The sequence below is a fragment of the Vigna unguiculata genome, chromosome 1, assembly GCF_004118075.2.
Source record: "Vigna unguiculata cultivar IT97K-499-35 chromosome 1, ASM411807v1, whole genome shotgun sequence".
NCBI lineage: Eukaryota > Viridiplantae > Streptophyta > Magnoliopsida > Fabales > Fabaceae > Vigna > Vigna unguiculata.
Window position 1 is genome coordinate 793,736 of NC_040279.1, and position 19,219 is coordinate 812,954.

Here is a 19,219-nt window from a genome sequence, read left to right on the forward strand (position 1 = left end):
TACGAATATTATTCGTATTGGGAACTCCACCTAGAGTTACAGTGTGTGATCCGTAGCATGGTTTCCTTCACGTGCTCTATCGGTTGTGGCCGATAGGTTTGGCAGCAAGACATCTTGAGATACTCACTAGAAGACGTAGAACACAATTACTATGGTTGTAGCTGTGTGATATGAAATCAAAGGATGGAATTCCTTGGGTGTGATTCTGTTATATGTATATATATATATATATATATGTGTGTGTGTGTGTGTTGTATATATATGTGTGTGTGTGTGTTTTGTATATATGTTTTATTTTGTTAGCCTATCCTATCTGCTTGTGTTTGGCGATGACCGTGTATGTGGTACACGTGAGCAAAGGATGTTGCAGGTAGATCTGGTGAGGCATAGAGATGGAGCAGGGGCTAGTTGGGAGATTTTTATAGCGTTGTTTTTATTATGGATTTTACGGATTGTACCATTTGATTATGAACATGGATTTGTTTTATAAATGAGTTATAAAGTTTTTGAGATACTTTTAATTGAAATAAAGTTATAAATTTTTCCGCATTTTTAGAAAATGATGTTTTAATAAATGAAGCTGATGTAAGAATTCTTTATTTATTTATTTAAATTTGTAATATCCAGTCAGGATGTTACATCGTGAGTTTCTAGATTTACTTGCTTGAAGTTTGATGGTTTATGGGTTTACTTCCTACGTAGCATTTGTAGGTTCCTGAGTTTACTTTCTATGTAACATTTGTTGGTTTTTGGGTATTTTGTCTGCTTAGCGTGTATGGGTTCCTGGATTTACCTTCTGCTTCTCATTTGTGGTTTCTGGGTTTACTTTTACTTTATACTTAGTGTGTGTGGGTTTCTAAGTTTCAAATGCACATGCCTCTGTCTGATGCTGATTGGGTGTGTGGTAATGTGATGTTGTGATCTTAGAATAATGAAAGTTGTTAGGTGTGACTAAGTTTGATCCATGTCTCACACAAAGAAAGCTCAACAAAAACGATCACATAAAGATTAGTGAAATTAAAAACAACAATTAAAAAGTAAAAAAATAATCATTTTAATTTAAAAGATACAAATGAAAAATAATTATGAACACCAAAAACAAAAATCTCTAGCATTAAGTATAATACATAAGTATAAATAAAGGGGATGTAAAAATTAAAAATAAAAATGTTATACAAATTAACCAACATTAATCAACATATTGACGTATTAAATTAAGACAAAATAGTCTGAATTTTTTATGAAAAATATTACAAATTTGATTTTAGAAGTTGCTCACTTTATGTGTATAAAGTCAGAACTCAAAGTTTCTTAATAACTTCGACCAATTTTTGATTAATCATCTTTTTGGTTCACTAGAAGATACACAAAAGAAGACACGGCAGAGTAAGAAGAAAGAGTGTTCCTGAAACGTTTCTTTCTTTTCACGCTCAAATCCTGAAGCCCCAACAAACCCTAACCTGAGTCCGATTCCAGTATAAACCCTAAACCCCCAAATTCGTTGGTCATGGCTTCATCTTCGAGTAGCGGATTGACGTTCAAGCTGCATCCTCTAGTAATAGTAAACATCTCCGACCATTACACGAGGGTCAAGTCTCAGATGAACCCAACCCTCGCACCACAGCACACCAACAACGCCGCGGCACCCAACGGCGGCGATGGCGTCGTTTCGCCCCTCCCTCCCCGGGTCTATGGATGTGTCATAGGAGTGCAGAAGGGCCGCACCGTGGAGATCTTCAACAGCTTCGAACTCCTCTACGATCCTTCCACTCATTCCCTCGATCGCACCTTCCTCGAGAAGAAGCAAGAACTCTGTTTAGTATTCCTTTCTTTCTCTCTCTCTCCCTTTCAAGTTTTTTAATTTTATGTTAAGTTTAGTTCAGTGTTTTTTTTAATGGTTCGCGGCGTCAACATTTTTTATTCTGTTATCGATCGCAATTGTGTTGGCACTTTTCCACAATTTCATTGTACATAAGGATCTCAACGAAATCATGAGCGCAGTTTAAAACCTTTAACGACCTTGACCTAACATTGGCGTTGTGTGGTTTACAATTTTGGCGTGGCGTTAATTTCTCAGCTTCGTTTTTAACAATGAGCAGGGTCTATTTGGAACAACTTCTCCGTAAGCCCTGATTTGACAAGAAAATAAGAAGGAAAAATGAGACGAGCTTCTGCTACTTAAAATTAGCTAATTTGTGGAAACTTTCTTAGACACGAAGAAGTTTATCCTAGCGGATCTCATAATTTTTTTTTTCTCTCTCAAATTTGTGTTCTATTTATTTGATGATTTTGGATATGTTGATTTTATTGGAAGCTGTCATTTTTTCCAGATAAGAAGGTGTTCCCACACTTCTACATACTGGGATGGTATTCGACTGGGAGTGATGCGGAGGAATCAGACATGCATATTCACAAAGCTGTAAGTTTGTGTTATTTCAATTGATCTCAATTTGAGTATTCCTGAGGTTGATAGGTTGGTTTGGGTTCACGAGGGTATTTTAGTTGTTTTGATAGTGTTTTATTAAGGCAGGGGAGTTTAATGCTTACGGAATCTTACAAAACCAGTTCTGTTAGATTAGATTTATTGCCTAGAGATCTCCAACAAAACTTCCTCACGCTGAGGACATCTTGAGTGTGAGAATCAATGGGGGCCCTATAGTGTGTGGCATGATAAGTCTAGCAAAATAATACCAATCTTAGATTTATAACTTTGATATCATATTAGTGGCTATGGTACCATATTATTAATCAAGTTTACTCTTAACTCAACATCATAAAACTGACTTTGTAAGATAAGACTTGTCTTCACTTATGTACTAAAAATTAGTTTTATCTCTAATCAACGTGGGATTAAGATGTTTGGGAGAAATTCAATGCCCAAGAAAGAGGAATAGATGCTTCTTGATGATGATTTATTTGATATATGTTTTGAATTAGGATATGATAAATTGAAATCTAGTTAGAGAAAAAAGCTAGCTTAAAATTGGGCTTAGGTTGAAGCAAACAGATGTTTATAATTATCTTCAATTTTGATCCCAACATAATTATCTTCAGCATTATCTAATAGGAAATATCCCTCCTCTTCCCCTTCAGAGAAGGTCTTGTCAAACTTAAGTAACTCTTCTAACTTAGAGCTATCAAATTGCAATTCATTTTGTGAACCCCAAATTGAATCTTCTCTTTGCCCCTCCTTACTTGTGGGGATAAAGTTTCACCTAGAGCTTTCTTAGAAGCATGGGAAGATCCGATAACAATACCATCACTTGATGGTTGCTTTCCTTAAATGCTTGTTATTATCTGTTTATAAATTCTTGACTCTCCAACTCTTAGAGAATTAAGAGTGGGATCATCTTCAAAAACCAACTCTTTGAGAGTAAAGGATATGATTCCAAAATGAAGGCATATGAACAACTTTGTAGCTTCCCTCCCCATAGCTTCCTTAGACAGCTTGTTCCATCCATCTAAAGTTAACATATTTTTCAAATTATTTTTACAAGTGCAACTTTCACCATTTTTTTCTTCCATGTTTTCTAGTGTCATTGTCATGCTCTATGGCCTTTTATAAGACCTTACTGCCCTATTATTACGAAGTGTCATCACTATGCTGAACATGAATGTAGTTTCCTTTAATGCTATATTGTAGCTTCTATTTTGTACAGGTTAATGAGGACATATCCCTGGTTTTGATTTTTATTTACAATAGTTTACATTTTTGTGCCTTTGTTTATTTGAAATTCTCTTCCCGTCATTATTCAGATAATGAATACATTGAAATTCAAGTTGCTGTAGTTTCTGATTATTGTGAACCTCTGCTGGAACAGCTGATGGATATCAATGAAAGTCCAGTTTATGTTCTTCTCAATCCTTCTATCAATCACTCTCAGAAGGATCTCCCAGTCAGTATTTATGAAAGTGGTACATAATCTCTACCATTTCGTTGCCTATTATGTAATTTTTTCAATCTCAGCTGCAAAATTGAAAAAGAAAAAATTAACTAGGAAAGATTTTAGTTACTTGTACTGTATTTCCATTCTTTTATTTACAATGATTCTTTTAATATGAGAATAATTTTTTTCGGAAAAAAATGAAGTACAAAAGGTTGGAGGATAAAAAATCCTCAACAAGGGGTAATACAAACGGTAAAACCAGTGGCAGTGGCAGTGACGTATGTTTAACACAGACCATGTGATGAACAGTGAACACCAAAGCATTCTAATTTAGAGGTGAGAAACACTTTTGATGATTAAGGCATTGCTTTCGAACAGCAAAAGCCATTGAATCTCTCATATGGCACATTGCCACAAGATTTTACTTCCTAAACCTTGAAAACTAACTTGTGAAAACTAATCCATTGAACTAGGAATAATTGACTAACCAACTGCTCAACAAGATGCCATTTTCTTTAAAGGAATTGCACAGTTATGTGTGTGAGGCGGTATCAGACATGGATGATACATGACACGTCTTGGGAGATTGATCTATTTGAGGCTGTGTAACCTACTACATGAGTTATTTCTATTGTGTAAAGTTGTTCAAGCAATATTTGACCTAAGTAGTAGTATTATGAATTCCAAATTTTCTTTTCTAAAAGAAAATCTTCCCGGTATGGGATAATGTATGTGAAACTGAGAATAAGAGTAGAAAGGAGAAACAACAGAAAAAGGTTTCAGTTCGTCGTCAATATTAGAAGAAAAGGGGTAACATCAAATGATATAGTGCTTCCAGATGAGTTTTAAAAGGGCCAATTTGAAGAAATTTACTCTACCAAACAACTTAATTAGGGGTTTCAGCTTTAGATTCACTGTCACAGCTGCTAGTGGCTGCGAACTCCTACTGTGACAACTGCCGTCATGCCTGCTATGCTGAAATGCGATGTGATAGTTTCATAGGAGCAGAGAACATCTACTTTACACTGGTTCTACAGTGCCACAATTATTCAGTGCAGTTGCCATTTTGTATGTTATCATCTAGAAGGAAATAATTCTACAAACTCCCATTAGACCATGACAATATTTAAATATCTTTGAACAAAGCCACTGTTAAACCATCAGAATGAGGAACTTTACCTTCAGTGCTTAGCCAAGTCTCAACAGCTTTCGTACTTACTCTTCAATGAAGAGATTCTTCTTTAGTTCTCTCCAACCAAACAACATTGTCATCTGAAATGGGGATCAATCCAAGCTTACCATTATAGTTCTACATTAATTCTCTTTTGATTAAGGTTCGAGTTGAGGGTGGTGACTTCATTTGCAACACCTCCAATATCACTAATTAACCTGCCCTTGAGTTGTTTGATCAAACACTTGTTCTTCCATTTGCCATCATGATAGTTTTGCATTTGCATTCCTGCCTAGAGACCTATTAATCCTTGATTTTATTCCAAAAGTTTATTTTAAAATTCGGAAATTTTCTCTAAATTGACATAGCTGTCTGGGTATAGAATTGTTAGCTTTGCTTGCATAAATGAGTATGTTATTGCTGATAACTATTCAAAAGTAATCTATTTTGGCATTTTCTTTTGGTGGGTTGGTGAATTTATTTACTCTATGTGAACTTTCAATTTCATAAATAGGATTATAGGAATAAAATTGCCCACAACTCTTAAATGTGCCTATGCTGTGCTTTGCTTTCCTCATATCTTTATCTAGCTGATCCTTAAGTAAAAGGTGAGGGTTGTATTAGGTAGTCTACAAACAACTAAAACATTGTTGAATATACTTGTATGGATTAATCAGATAATAGTGTTAATGGTAGGCTGTTATGCCGAAGAAACACCCATATTATGACTTGTGCACATTGTCATTGACACCTAGGTGTGTGGTGAAAAATAAGCAAGGGTCCTTTTTCATGAGAAAGTGTGGGCAATGGAGTTACTTGATGTGAGGAGGATTTGTTTTGGACTGTAGTTTTGATTTTAATTTAGTTACACCTGTGGGTATTCAATGGAAACCATAGCTACTATGATTAAGAGGACAAATTCTGTGTTCACAAGAAATCAAGGGGATAGGAGAAACTCAAAGGAACTAAATACCCCTGGATTTATTTGGGGTACACTGGAAAAATTAAATCAAGAAATGGGGGTGGGTATAAATTGTAGAAAAGTATTTGAGAGTTATTTTTTGGATATGAAAAAGTTAGGAGATTGGATCATAGTTCTAAAGCTTGTAGAGGAAGGGGAGACCTTTCATATGATGAGTACTGCTATACACCCCAGGTATGATTAGAAGAGCATGGCAAAATAAAATTCTGGGAGGATTTAAATGCTATAATTCAGGGAATACCACCAGGAATTAGTTTTACCTAGGTGAGGATCTAAATTGCCATGTAGGGAGTACACCTTGTCCGTAATAGGTTTAGAAGGGGTTATTAATATTATGCAAATGTAGAAATGTAAATCTATCCTAGATTTTTTATTGGCGTATCTTTACAGTAGCTTATACTTCATTTGGGAAGAGGAAAGAGTATGTTATCATCTACAAAATTGGGTATCGTGCTCTCAACTTGTAAATTTTCAGAATCAAAGAGAAAAGTTTGCTTGCATTATAATGTCATACCTGGGGAGATGATGCCTACCCAACACAGAGCCTTGGTCATGGAGAAAGAGTTGTGAAGAAATTCTTATTGATCCATATCAGGAGATTTGTAGGCTAATTTGACAAATTCTTTTTTTTCCCCTTCTTTTCGTTTGAACTTTTCTGCTTTCTATTCTTTGTAATAAAGGACTGTGTTTTTATTTTATTGGTATATATTTGGTCGATTCTTTGTTGTCATATTGCCTGCTGCTTATTGTACTGAGGAAATTGTCTGCTGGTGCTTGTAATTACAATTTGCTACTACAGAACTACATGTCATAGATGGGATTCCACAACTTATCTTTGTTCTCTCAAGCTATACTATTGAGGTTGGTTTTATGACTTCTGTTGTACCCTTTTTCACATTTTAAATCACTATTCCTCAGCTAATTGATTGACTTGGATTTCTTTCTCTCCCCCTCTTGCTTTGTTGAAGACTGTTGAAGCAGAGCGAATATCAGTTGATCATGTTGCTCATCTTAAGCCATCTGATGGTGGTTCAGCGGCAACACAACGTGAGTGTTTTTTTCTTGTCTTTTATTTGCATCATGGTCTTATTATCTTTCTTTATTAAGCCTTTGGAGTAGGGAAAAGTTTTGATTTATTCTTATTGTTAGGTAACTATACTTATGTTATTATATTCTTCTATAGAAGTTTACATTGCTTGTCACAAGTCTGGATGAAGGGTAGACTGGTTTTGGGCAGTTAATAGTCAACATGATATCTGTTGAATATATTACAACCTTGTTCAACTAAGATCAGGGAGGGTCTGAGTATGTAAATGATAACTACCCAAGCACTTGAGGAACCCACCCTCAAAAGCGCTACCTTAAGGGGAAGAACCAAACACTTAAATATTCCCACCTAGCCTCCCATACTACTAGACGTGGGACTTGGACACCCCATAATTCCCATGTTCCTGTCAATAAAACACTTAATTTGGAAGATCTTCACATTAAAATGAGTGGACAAAGATCCAAGTTTCCTGAATTTTGGTCTTTGTGGAAGTCAATGGTGTTGGTTATCTGACTGCACCTAGTGGGATAAGGTTTGGATTTTGTAGTTGTATCTAACGATATGTCATACTTTCTTATTGCAGTGGCTGCTCACCTTACTGGTATACACAGTGCCATCAAAATGCTTCATAGCAGAATAAAGGTGCTAAATCACTATCTTCTTGCAATGCAAAAAGGTACGAGGGTATCCTCTCTACGAAAGTAGCATTTGACAATAAGATATTCTTTGCTATTAGAAAATTTTCAAGACTAATAAAAATAATTATTCTTTTGATCTGTCAACTTTGAATGCCTTTCAAGTTGCCACATCTTTATTAATATAGTGTTTAAAAAGTAAATAAAGATGAGAAATTATATACAGAATAACACTTGAGTATTTGGCTTAGTTTCAAAGTGTATATTTCTCTATTATTGCCGAGAGGGTTTCAAAGTGTATATTTGTCTATTATTGCCAAGAGGGTGACTAGCAAATAAAATCTTCTACATATATCATAAGTTGAATTATTTTGATAAGTTAGAGACCAGATTCTGTTTGAAATTATAATAGATGTATGATTAGGATCAAGGGGAATCACAGTAGCAGGGGATTTTTCTAGTTATCACTGCCATATACCTTATTGCACGACTTCCTAATTTAGAAAATTAGATCCTCAGTTACAAATTATATTATACTAATTTTAGGATGGATCAACGAATCATACGCACACATGAATTTGCTGAAGTTTTGAAATAAACTCTTTTATTAAGTATCTTTTTGTGGAGTTTCTTCCTCAAATGCTTCTTAAATTGTGAGAAATGTTAAAACTTTTATTTTTAGTGAAAACAACAAATTATCTTTAAGGTTTTCAGAAATGGTTTGTCGAAGTAAGAAATCCGGTTTTAGTTCCATGGCATGGTTTTAAGTATTTATATTCATATTTACAAATCACGTTTCAAAACAGTATATTAAATGTGATTATGTGAGCAATATTTCCATTTCCTGCTTGAACTATAAATCATACATGTTCATATATTGAAACTCCAATAAATGTGATCATTAATCTTACTGTTTTAAAGCAGGGGACGTTCCTTGTGAAAATTCACTATTAAGACAAGTGTCAAGTCTCCTGAGACGATTACCTGCTATTGAATCCGGGAAATTTCAAGATGATTTCTTAATGGTATTTTCATTTTAAATTTTGGACTTGATGGCATGCTTGTTGGTGTGTTAAAATTAGCCTTTGTAATGAGCAAAGATGGTCATTAAACTTGGTTCCTCTTATTACTTGGAATCATTTGAGCAACCGTCATGAACTGTGATGGGCATCCTTCTTTAAGCTAGAGAGTGGGCTTATGGCTTCCTAAATCCTAATGACACAGAACAGATATAACAAGTGAAAGCTATGTGGGTGCAGGTCTTTTTATTAAGTACCCTAGGCTAGCAGTGTGATTAGTATATAGAGGACATAAATATGCTTCACCCATTAATCACATGCATAGTATTCCCCCCTACAAGTTGGATTATAGATGCTACTCATGCCCAAATTGTTATGGAAGTAATTATACCTACTTGGTAAGATGTTTCTCCAGTTCTACCGTGGTTCGTGGATACAAGTACTTGTCGAATTTCCCCAAATTGTGTGTCATTTTGCTTCTGTTGGTTAATTCATAAGTAACTGGCTTCAGGGTAATGTGAACAAAACTTCCTAGGTAGAGATTCATGAACCCAATCTCTGCAAGAAATCCACCAACCATATGCATCATTCATTTGTTTGGTTAAATAATGATATTTAGAGTTGGTTGTGATGAAGATTTCATATTTCTGCAGTACGAGGGCTTAGCTCTATTGTGAACTTAATATTGCAGTTGGAGTCTAAATGCTTATATGATCTTTTGTTTTACTTACAATATTTCCCTCCTCTGTAGGAGTACAATGATACCTTATTGATTAGTTACCTGGCAATGCTTACCAACTGCTCAAGGTATGACCTGTACTTTGTCTTTTTTCTCTTTCAGGTTTTATAATTTTACTTTTTCTCCTCTTTTATAACAAGAAAAAGCTCCAAGTGTTTGTTTTAGCCAAACTTCCTTGGAAATCAGTGTGGTGGGATAATTTTTTGTAGTTATCCAATAAAGCAATGGTCAGAAACACCATTACCAATTTGTAACTTTTTCTTCCATTTTACTCTGCCTGCCATTCCATACCTGTACAATTCACAAGGAGAAACAGAAGCTTCTTCTGTTAGAGGTGCATGCTATGGGAGGGAGTTTGAGTCATTTTATATACATAAATGGATTCTACTATGACATTATGATCGATCTTTTATTGTAGAATCATGAAGCTCAATCTGTGTCATGAATCCTCCCTTTTAGTCTAACGATCTCAATACTTTCTTCACTTTTTGCTTTATAAAATTGTTGTCATATTAACCCAATATATTCCAATATGTATAAATATATATATTTCCAGAAAAGAAATGTGAAACTTTCAGTTCTAAAGTCTGTGACCTTGAATGGACATAGTATTAACAAATTTTCATTTTTATCTTCGTGTAGTGGAATGAATGAGCTGGTGGACAAATTTAATACCGCTTATGATAGGCATACCAGAAGGGGTGGACGAACTGCTTTTATGTGAGAGCTACTTGGTTCCTTTTTTCTGGTGGACATCCTCAGAGCACTTTTCCAACTTTGTAGGCTTAGATTTTTTTTTTTCAACTCTTTTTACTGGTTAGGCACTTGTTATTGAAGCTTAGTATTGCTTTGATTTAAGAGAATAGGGAGAAAAGGAAAAAAAGAAGGAAAGTCACCATATGATTGCTCCCTCCAACGTAAAAAAAAAGAAAAGTATTTGTTTTAGCATGTTTCTATGAAAAATTTGCGATGCAGGGGGGACAAAGAGTTGTAGGAGAAGATGTGAATTTTCATTGTGATTCTTTGATGAGTCACCATCCTTCATATTCGTGCTTTGAGACCAAATTCTTTTGGAGGAGTACAACTCTTAAATAGGTCAAGAGGAACATATGGTGGAAGAAATTACAGTCACAGTATTGAGTCGATCTGTAGTTATTTTTGTTGAACAATTATAATCATTATTATACTTATTAACTGTGAAGTGTTTGTCAGGAGAGTTTCTTGACATTGGTATGCACATATAAATGGTTTTAAAAATTCGTAGTAATAATTATTCTTTTTACAATTTTCTTTTACATATAATTATACAGATAGAAGAAGGTCAAGACAGTTTAAAGCATACAATTTTTAAGTGAAATAACAAAATTGTTCTGTTGTTGAATTGTCAAATCTTTCATTGTACAATGACTGGTGAGGAAAGTATCAGGGTTGTACAACGCACGGGAGTCATTAGGAAATTAATGAAAAACTAATTTGGTAAAAACAACTTAATATTTTGATAACATAAATTAATGAAAAATCTAATAAATAAAAAAAAACTTTTAATTTGTGAGTCGTATTTGTGAAAGCTTCTTTATTTATGATGCATCGATACTTTAACTTGGATCATGTATTTGTGTTATGTATTTGTATTCGATAGGATATTTTATTGGTACTTATAAATGAAGTATCTAATTTATAAAGTGGTAATATATTACAAATTTTTTTTTTGAATAATAACTAATTTTATTGACAAAAATAATTAGTCACTATATACTTACCAATATATACTTACCAATTTAGGTGTCAATTTAAAAATTAAAAATTATTGACATCTAAAATAGTTTCAAAAAAATTATAATTTGTCTTTAAATTAATAATTAAAATAGTTTTTATTATGAATTAGTTTTTAAAATTTTAGCTACTAAAATAATTGGTTTCTAATTAGAAAATCAGTCTTTAACATATATTGGGTTACTAAAATTGATCATTATTTAAGAGTTTTTATGTAAAAGTACTTTTATGATAATAACTTATATTTTTTATGTTGACAATTTTAGTATATAAAATTTTAATTTGGATTCACATAATAACAATCATATATTTATTATGTTTTTATACATTTTTCAATATTCATATATTACGTATTTATAACGTATTGTATCTTATTATTTTCAAAATAAATGTATCAATGTATCGGATATGTATCATATTCGATACATGTATCATATATGTGCATCATAGTTCTTTACCCTTCAATATAACCCTAAAATATTTAAAATTAGAGGCTGTAAATTTCTCTTGCATCATAAATAATCATACATTTTATTTATTTGAATCATACATTTTATTGTTCGGAATACAGTGCTTTGAATGGTAAAATACATCACACATTTTTTCACACAGATAATTGTATATATACACACAGAAATAGCCTTATAAATAGTGCTAAACTCAGAGAACGTGGCAACTAGACATTACTTGTCGGAGCATAGGTTGTAGTCGGGGCATAGATGGTCTTCTATTTGCTGACTCAAGATTAGATCTCAAAGTTTGAATTTCATTATTCAACATTGCTTGTGTTAACTTAAAATTTTCTTCAATCTTAAGTCTTTCAACTCTTTCTTCTTCCAACTTTTCCGAAAGATTTATAGTTTGTTGATTCAGCTTTGACCCTTCCTATATATTAGAATAAAATTATCATTTGCAATAACAGAAGAACAATAATAAAGTAATATTTAATATTCATACTCATATTTTTTTCATATATGCAAATACTTATACACGAGTATATTATTATTTTTATTATGTTGTAGAAGCATATTTATTGCTTAAGTTATGATATCATCTAATATAATACTGAAAAAATACTTAAAACTACAAATGACAAAATCAATTCCCCCTATTAAGTTGATAAATCTAACACGATGAAACAAAATGAATTCAACTTAATCTAACCAATATCTCCTTTCATAAGTCCAAAGTTTTGTTTTAGCTCATCATATGCTTTTGTTTGCATTTACATTTTATTATTTAGTTTAATATCATTTTTGTGGAGTATGTTTTAATCAAATTTAAGAAATATTTTCAGAATTTATAAACTCTTTACCTGTGATTTCACAAATGTTCTATTTGTATATGGTTGTCCATTATTCTTTAATATAACCATGTTCACAAGATTGAGAAGTTGCTGAACTTGTTGTAGTTGCTTTGTTTCATCCTTAGTTTTGTTATCAAATAGCACTTTGCGATTATCACATTGGTGTAAAATATGCTACAACAATAATGGAACAATATTAGAATTCTATCAAAATCATCAAAATTCTAAATATGTAATCTAAAAATAACATAAAATTGTATTAATAGGATGACTAATAGTTAAACATGTAATTGAACAATATGTCAATAATATGATAATTCTTGGTTTATTTAAATATAATTTGCAGTTACTTTGATTATATATATGTGTGTGTTAAGTTATTTTTTCAATGACAACTACTCTAGATTTAGGAATAACGAGAATAAACAATTGTACATATTCATTTAAATCATAATACAATAAGATACCTTAAGAGCCTGGGGACATTCTTCACCTAAATAATCATCCAATGTCACTTTGTTATATTCAAGCTCATCTCCTCCGGTGAAAACTATGATCATGTAATCAATTATTTTGTGTCCAAATAATGTTTGCAAGACACGTAAAGTAGCTTGTTCCTCTTCAGAAAAACGAGTTCTAACAGAAAACACCACAAGAATTGCATGAATTCCATCTTTAGCCAAATCCAAACACTTAATCATTTCTTTCTCAACATAATCACTTCCATCAAATAGTCCTACAAAATATAGAAGACAAGACATAATTACTTTAACTAAAAGCAAAACAATCAAAACTTAAAAAAAACACACTTTTCAAAGATAGAAAAACAAAATTAATATATATATATATATATATATATATATATATATATATATATATATATATATATTATACACACGTTCATAGACATAAATCATTGTTATTGTTAATGACTAAAAATTTAAAACTATTTTTTCAAAAGATAAAAAATTATAAGAACAAAATCAAGGAATTAAAACTAAAAACATTTTATTTTTGGCCTTCAAAATATATTTAAGCATCAAAACAAGACAAAAGTATCAAATAACAAAAGTGGGATTTTAACACTCTTTCTAATATATTTATTGTGATGTTGGTAGGTTTATTTTTTAGTTGTTTTGATTTAGATGTAATTTTCATTATATTTTAGTTAATAAAAAACATAATATTGTTAACATTTATAAATATTCAAATAATTGAGGTAATTAAATTTGTTTTAATATAAATCAAATACAAATTATACAATGAATTATAAGTAAGAGATTACCTGGAGTGTTAATAACATTAATAATTGATCCATCTTTTATGACATTTTTTTGTATTTCACAAATACGTGACATACTAGAAGAATATCTATTTGATTTAAAAGCATTTCTTCCGAGAATGCTATTTGCAGTTGCACTTTTGCCATTTCCAGTTCGTCCAACTAAAACTAGAGTCTTCTCTTCATTACACCAGGATTTGCGTTCTATCATATCAAATTCAGGTTGCAACTGCAAGTTAAAAATAACATAAATAAACAATAACAAATAATATGTTGAAACAATTACAAAATTATTTTAAAACATGAATTATATATAATGACATATGTTATCAAACATTGAAAACCATTTTATACTTGTTCAATGAAAACCTAAACTTGTTTAAGAAAGTACAAATAAAAACAAAGCATAGTGAAAAGTATAAGCAAAATGTGATTGAAAGTAACACATAATAATATAGATGCGGAAAAGGAATTAATTGCACAATGATAATTGTAAGTTAGAATCAAAAGATATGCGAAATCTACCTTTTCAAAGACTTCAAAAATTTGAAAAAATTTGTGAAAGAAAGTTAAACTTTGTAAAGTGTTAGAGTTAGATTCACAAGTAACTTTGCATGCAATATAGTTGGAAATTTCCAATTTAATCCATGTCATTGTCCTAAGCATATATAATATAAATTTCCAAGTTCATTTCAAACTCATTTAATATGAAATTAATGAAAAACTATAAGCATATTTATTATCAACTTTGTAAAAAAAAACTTAATAATATTGTGATAACATAAATTAATAAAAGAACTTTGAATTTGTGAAGCTCAATTGGTAAAAATTTCTCCACCCTTCACTATGACCCTATTATATTTAAAATTAGAGACTCAAAATTTCTCACAGATCATAAATAATCATACATTTTACTTATTCAAATATAATACTTTGAATGGTAAAATACACAAGTGTATACAAAATACTTGAGCACCGAAGATAAAATAATGCTAAATTAGAGAATGTGATAGTTAGAAATTACTTGTCGTGGTACATGTGGCCTTCTACTCGTTGGCCTTCTATTTGTTGACTCAAGATTATACTTCAAAGTTTGAATTTCATCATTCATCATAATTTGTGTTAACTTTCCATTTTCCTCAATCTTAAGTCTTTCAACTCTTTCTTCTTCCAATCTTTTCAAAAGATTTGAACTTTCTTGTTTTAATTTTGATCCTTCCTATAAATTGAAATAAAATTATAGTTTAAAATTAAATATTCAAACTCATATTTTTTTATATGTGCAAATACTTACATATGATTATATTTTTATTACATTGTAGAAGCATATTTATTAAAATTTTCAATTTTTGTACTTTTTTTCGGTTTATTAAACTTTTAAGGGCATGATAACAAATACCAAGAAAAAGTTAAGAAACTAAAATGTCAATATTTTTTTTAATAATATATGCAAAATAACATTCTTTTAATTTATTTTTTACATCACCACTCCATAAAAATCAACTAATCAGAACAAGAACAAAAAAATTCAAAATTATTTCATAACCCCGGTAGCACAAATAAGGAGTTTCTAGTCATCACAATATAACATGATTAATCTTAACATAACTAACATGCTAAACTACACAAAAAATCACTTCAACTTAATTTGTAATCATTCTTTTGTTTTAAAAAGTCAAGAAAAACCTAAGAAAGTTTGGATTTGCATTTTAGTTTTTTTTTCTTAAAGATTTTCTTTTGTAGTGCCAATTTTTATAAAATTTCAAAGAAATATTCATAATTTATATTTTTTTTTACCTGTGATTTTACAAATGTTTTATTCGTATATGGTTGTCCATTATTCTTTGATATGATCATATTCACAAGATTGAGAAGTTGTTGAACTTGTTGTAGTTGCTTTGTTGCATCTTTAGTCTTGTTATCAAAAAGCACTTTGCGATTGTCACATTGGAGTAGAACATCCTACAACAATATTAAAACTCTATCAAAATCATCAAATTTCTAAAGTTCTATACAATCTAAGAAATTAAGACAATATATTAAATAAATGAGTAAGAGTTATGCTTGTTACCGAATAATATCTCTATAATATAATAATTTTTGATTATTTAAATATAATTTATGTACACATTTGTGAGTTAAATATATAACTATATCTTTTAATCATATATTAAAAAATTTAAATCAAATATATAGAGAAAGAGAGACAAGGGTGAGAATTTTAAGGTAAGTTAGAACTAAACTTGTTATGATTAAGAGTTTATTAATATTCATATAGTCACATGCATTTATTTTTTTAATTTTTTACAATATGTATAATAACAAGAATTATCAAGAATAATGAGAATAAACAAAATTAAATATATAAATTTATGATAATTGTAAGATACCTTAAGAGGTTGTGGACATCCTTGACCTATATAATCATCTAGCGTCTCTCCATTATATTCAAGTTCATCTCCACCAGTGAAGACTATAATCATGTAATCAACAATTTTTTGTCCAAACAAAGTTTGCAAGACACTTAAAATAATTTGTTCCTCTTCAGAAAAACGAGTTCTAACAGAGAATACCACAAGAATTGCATGAATTCCATCTTTAGCCAAATCAATACATTTGATTATTTCTTTTTCGATAGAATCACTTCCATCAAATAGTCCTACAAAATATATTAGTTTTTTAGATTTAAGATTAAATTTTTTATATTGATACAACTATGCAACTTATGTCTCACAAAAATAAATCACTATAATTTTGAATCGTTGAATGATTTTTACTAAAAACAAAAAAAGTAGCTTAAAGAAATAATTATACCTTTCAAACAAAATAAAAAAAAATTAGAATATATGCTGATAGACATAAACCTTTGTTGTTATTATTTGAAAAGTAGAAAACAAGAACAAAAATATGTGATGATTTTTTTTTTTTTCAAATATAAAAGAAATAAAAACAAAATTAAAAAAAAAAAGAGATTGAGGAAAATTTGAATACTTAAAAATAAATAAATAATTTCTTTTATGTGGGTTGGTGAGCCAACCCACTTAACCCACCAACCCGTGGTAAGTTGAGCCGAGTTGCGAAATTTTTGGCTCACCATAAAGTGAGCCGGGTTAGGTTCACTCATTTTCAACTCGGCTCGTGATGAGTCAACCCGTGTGAGCCAGATTGGCTCACTTTGACATGTCTAGATAAGAGAAACAAGTTTATTGTAATATTGAGTAGGTTTGGTTTGTAAGTTGTTATGATTCAAGAGTGAGAATTATTAAACTATGTAATTTTCAATAAAATTTAGCTAATAAGATAGAGAATATTGTTAGCATATTGAAATAATAAAAAAAACACTTTAACTTAAATCAAATATAAATTATATAATGAATTATATGTGATTCGAATTACCTGGAGTGTCAATAACATTAATAATGGATCCATCTTTTGCGACGGTTTTTTGTAGTTCACACATACGAGTTCTTGATTTAAAAGCCTTTTTATTGAGAATGCTATTTCCAGTTGAACTTTTACCATTTCCGGTTCGTCCAACTAAAACTAATGTCTTCTCTTTATTAGACAAGGAAATTTGTTCCATTATATCAAATTCAGGTTGCAACTGCATATTAAAGATCACAACAAAAAAATAATAACAACAAAAATAACAAATAATATGTTAAAACAACTAAGAAAATAAAATATTTTGAAACACAGGATATAGTGCATATATAATAATAATTATAATGACCTTTGAATAATTTGAGAAACTTGGTTTTGTTTGAATTATCTAACTTTGATAACCATTTTATATTTGCTTAAATAAGAAACTAAACTTGTTTAAAAGCATACAAATGAAAATAAAGCACATTAAAAAGAATAACCAAAGTGTGGATGAAAGTAACAAGATAATAATATACCTTTGAATAATTTGAGAAACTTGGTTTTGTTTGAATTATCTAACTTTGATAACCATTTTATAGTTGCTCAAATAAGAAACTAAACTCGTTTAAAAGCGTACAAATGAAAATAAAGCACATTAAAAAGAATAACCAAAGTGTGGATGAAAGTAACAAGATAATAATATACTTGTTTGAAAGTATCAAGATAATAATATACCTAATATGATATATGAAAAAGGAATTACTAGTGTAATGATAATTCTAAGTTTCAATAAGAAGAAATGGAAAAGGAATTAATAGTGTAATGGCAATTCTAAGTTTCAATGAGAAGAAATTTTGTAAGTTACTTTTTGTAGAAACATGAAACCTATATCTTAAATTATAGCATTTTAGTTTATTTACACAATTTGACACATTTTAATTTCAATGTTAGCTGGGAAACGTGTTTGAAACGTAAGTTGAAGGACAAAAACATATTTAACCTTTAAATAAATTAAAAGATTCTTTTTTTCAAACCCCACTAAATCATAATTCAAACTATCTAACTCTTTAATATAAACAAGCACTTATAACATAATATTAACACATTAAAAGACATTAATTATGCATCTTATGATTATCATCAATGGTGCACTATTGAAACTACTAAGGTATCTATACTTTTATTAATGATCACTCATAAAAATTCTTAATAAGTGCATAAATAGGGATTCCCAAATACAATCTGAATATAAGTGAATCCTTCATTACAATTATAAAAAAAGTTGGACATTTGAAATCATATACGTTGGGAGTGGGGGTGCCAATGGTTTATGAGTAAGGGGTTAACTTTTCAATTTTATTTTTTATCTTAAATGGGTAAAATATTAAAACAAAAATAAAATTATAATAAACATCATCAACCAAAGTTTCACATTCGTGCCATTATGATCACATACATTTTTATCATCAATTTGACAAAAAAAAAACATTAAGCCATTTTTTAAAACGTGAGACAAATTTGAGAATATCCAAAATAGTAGGACGAGTGAAAAATATCTCAAATAGCGAGACAAAATAAGCTATTAAACATTAAAGATTAAAACAAATATGTTGGTTATAGTAAGTCTCAAAGTGTTTCCTGAAGTATTTTTAGGCGTTCTTCATTTTCTATTTTTTCAAGTTTTTTGAAAGAGAATTATACTTTTCTTTCATTTTTAACTTAATCTTTGAGTTGTCTTTTTTATTCTTTTATCACTCCTTTGGTTTAGGTATACTATTTTCTTGTTACATTCAAACACACTTCGATTTTACTTAAGTAGAGAACAATTACTAGAATTGGACATTTTATATAATGATATAATTGAAATTTAATATAACCACACACATATGCACACACATATATATATATATATATATATATATATATATATATATATATATATATATATATATATATATATATATATATATATATATATATATAATCCTTTTTATTTTAGTTTGTGCATCAT

The 19,219-nt window shown here is 30.2% G+C and overlaps 2 protein-coding genes across 4 annotated transcripts; one reads left to right on the plus strand and one right to left on the minus strand.

Annotated features, from left to right (window-relative positions):
- The first annotated feature begins 1,315 nt into the window (after positions 1-1,315).
- On the plus strand, positions 1,316-10,738 carry LOC114179753 (COP9 signalosome complex subunit 6a). The gene is made up of 9 exons (XM_028066185.1): positions 1,316-1,814; positions 2,331-2,419; positions 3,822-3,915; positions 6,840-6,901; positions 7,009-7,087; positions 7,672-7,764; positions 8,648-8,748; positions 9,494-9,549; positions 10,124-10,738. The coding sequence occupies exons 1-9, from the start codon at positions 1,508-1,510 to the stop codon at positions 10,203-10,205; spliced, it is 963 nt and encodes a 320-aa protein (XP_027921986.1). The 5' UTR covers positions 1,316-1,507; the 3' UTR covers positions 10,206-10,738.
- A 1,017-nt stretch (positions 10,739-11,755) lies between these two features.
- Positions 11,756-17,761, minus strand: LOC114174140 (immune-associated nucleotide-binding protein 9-like). 3 transcript variants are annotated; one of them, XM_028058912.1, is made up of 9 exons: positions 17,745-17,761; positions 17,239-17,446; positions 16,233-16,501; positions 15,640-15,804; positions 14,867-15,061; positions 13,846-14,071; positions 13,028-13,296; positions 12,570-12,734; positions 11,756-12,139 (listed from the first exon to the last, which is right to left on the minus strand). In XM_028058912.1, exons 2-9 carry the CDS (start codon positions 17,423-17,425, stop codon positions 11,915-11,917), a joined length of 1,701 nt encoding a protein of 566 aa, XP_027914713.1. In that variant the 5' UTR covers positions 17,426-17,446; positions 17,745-17,761; the 3' UTR covers positions 11,756-11,914. The 3 variants fall into 3 exon arrangements, with proteins under 3 accessions (XP_027914713.1, XP_027914723.1, XP_027914730.1); XM_028058922.1 differs by lacking the exon at positions 17,745-17,761 and adding an exon at positions 17,576-17,634; XM_028058929.1 differs by lacking the exon at positions 14,867-15,061.
- Between the last annotated feature and the right edge of the window lie 1,458 nt (positions 17,762-19,219).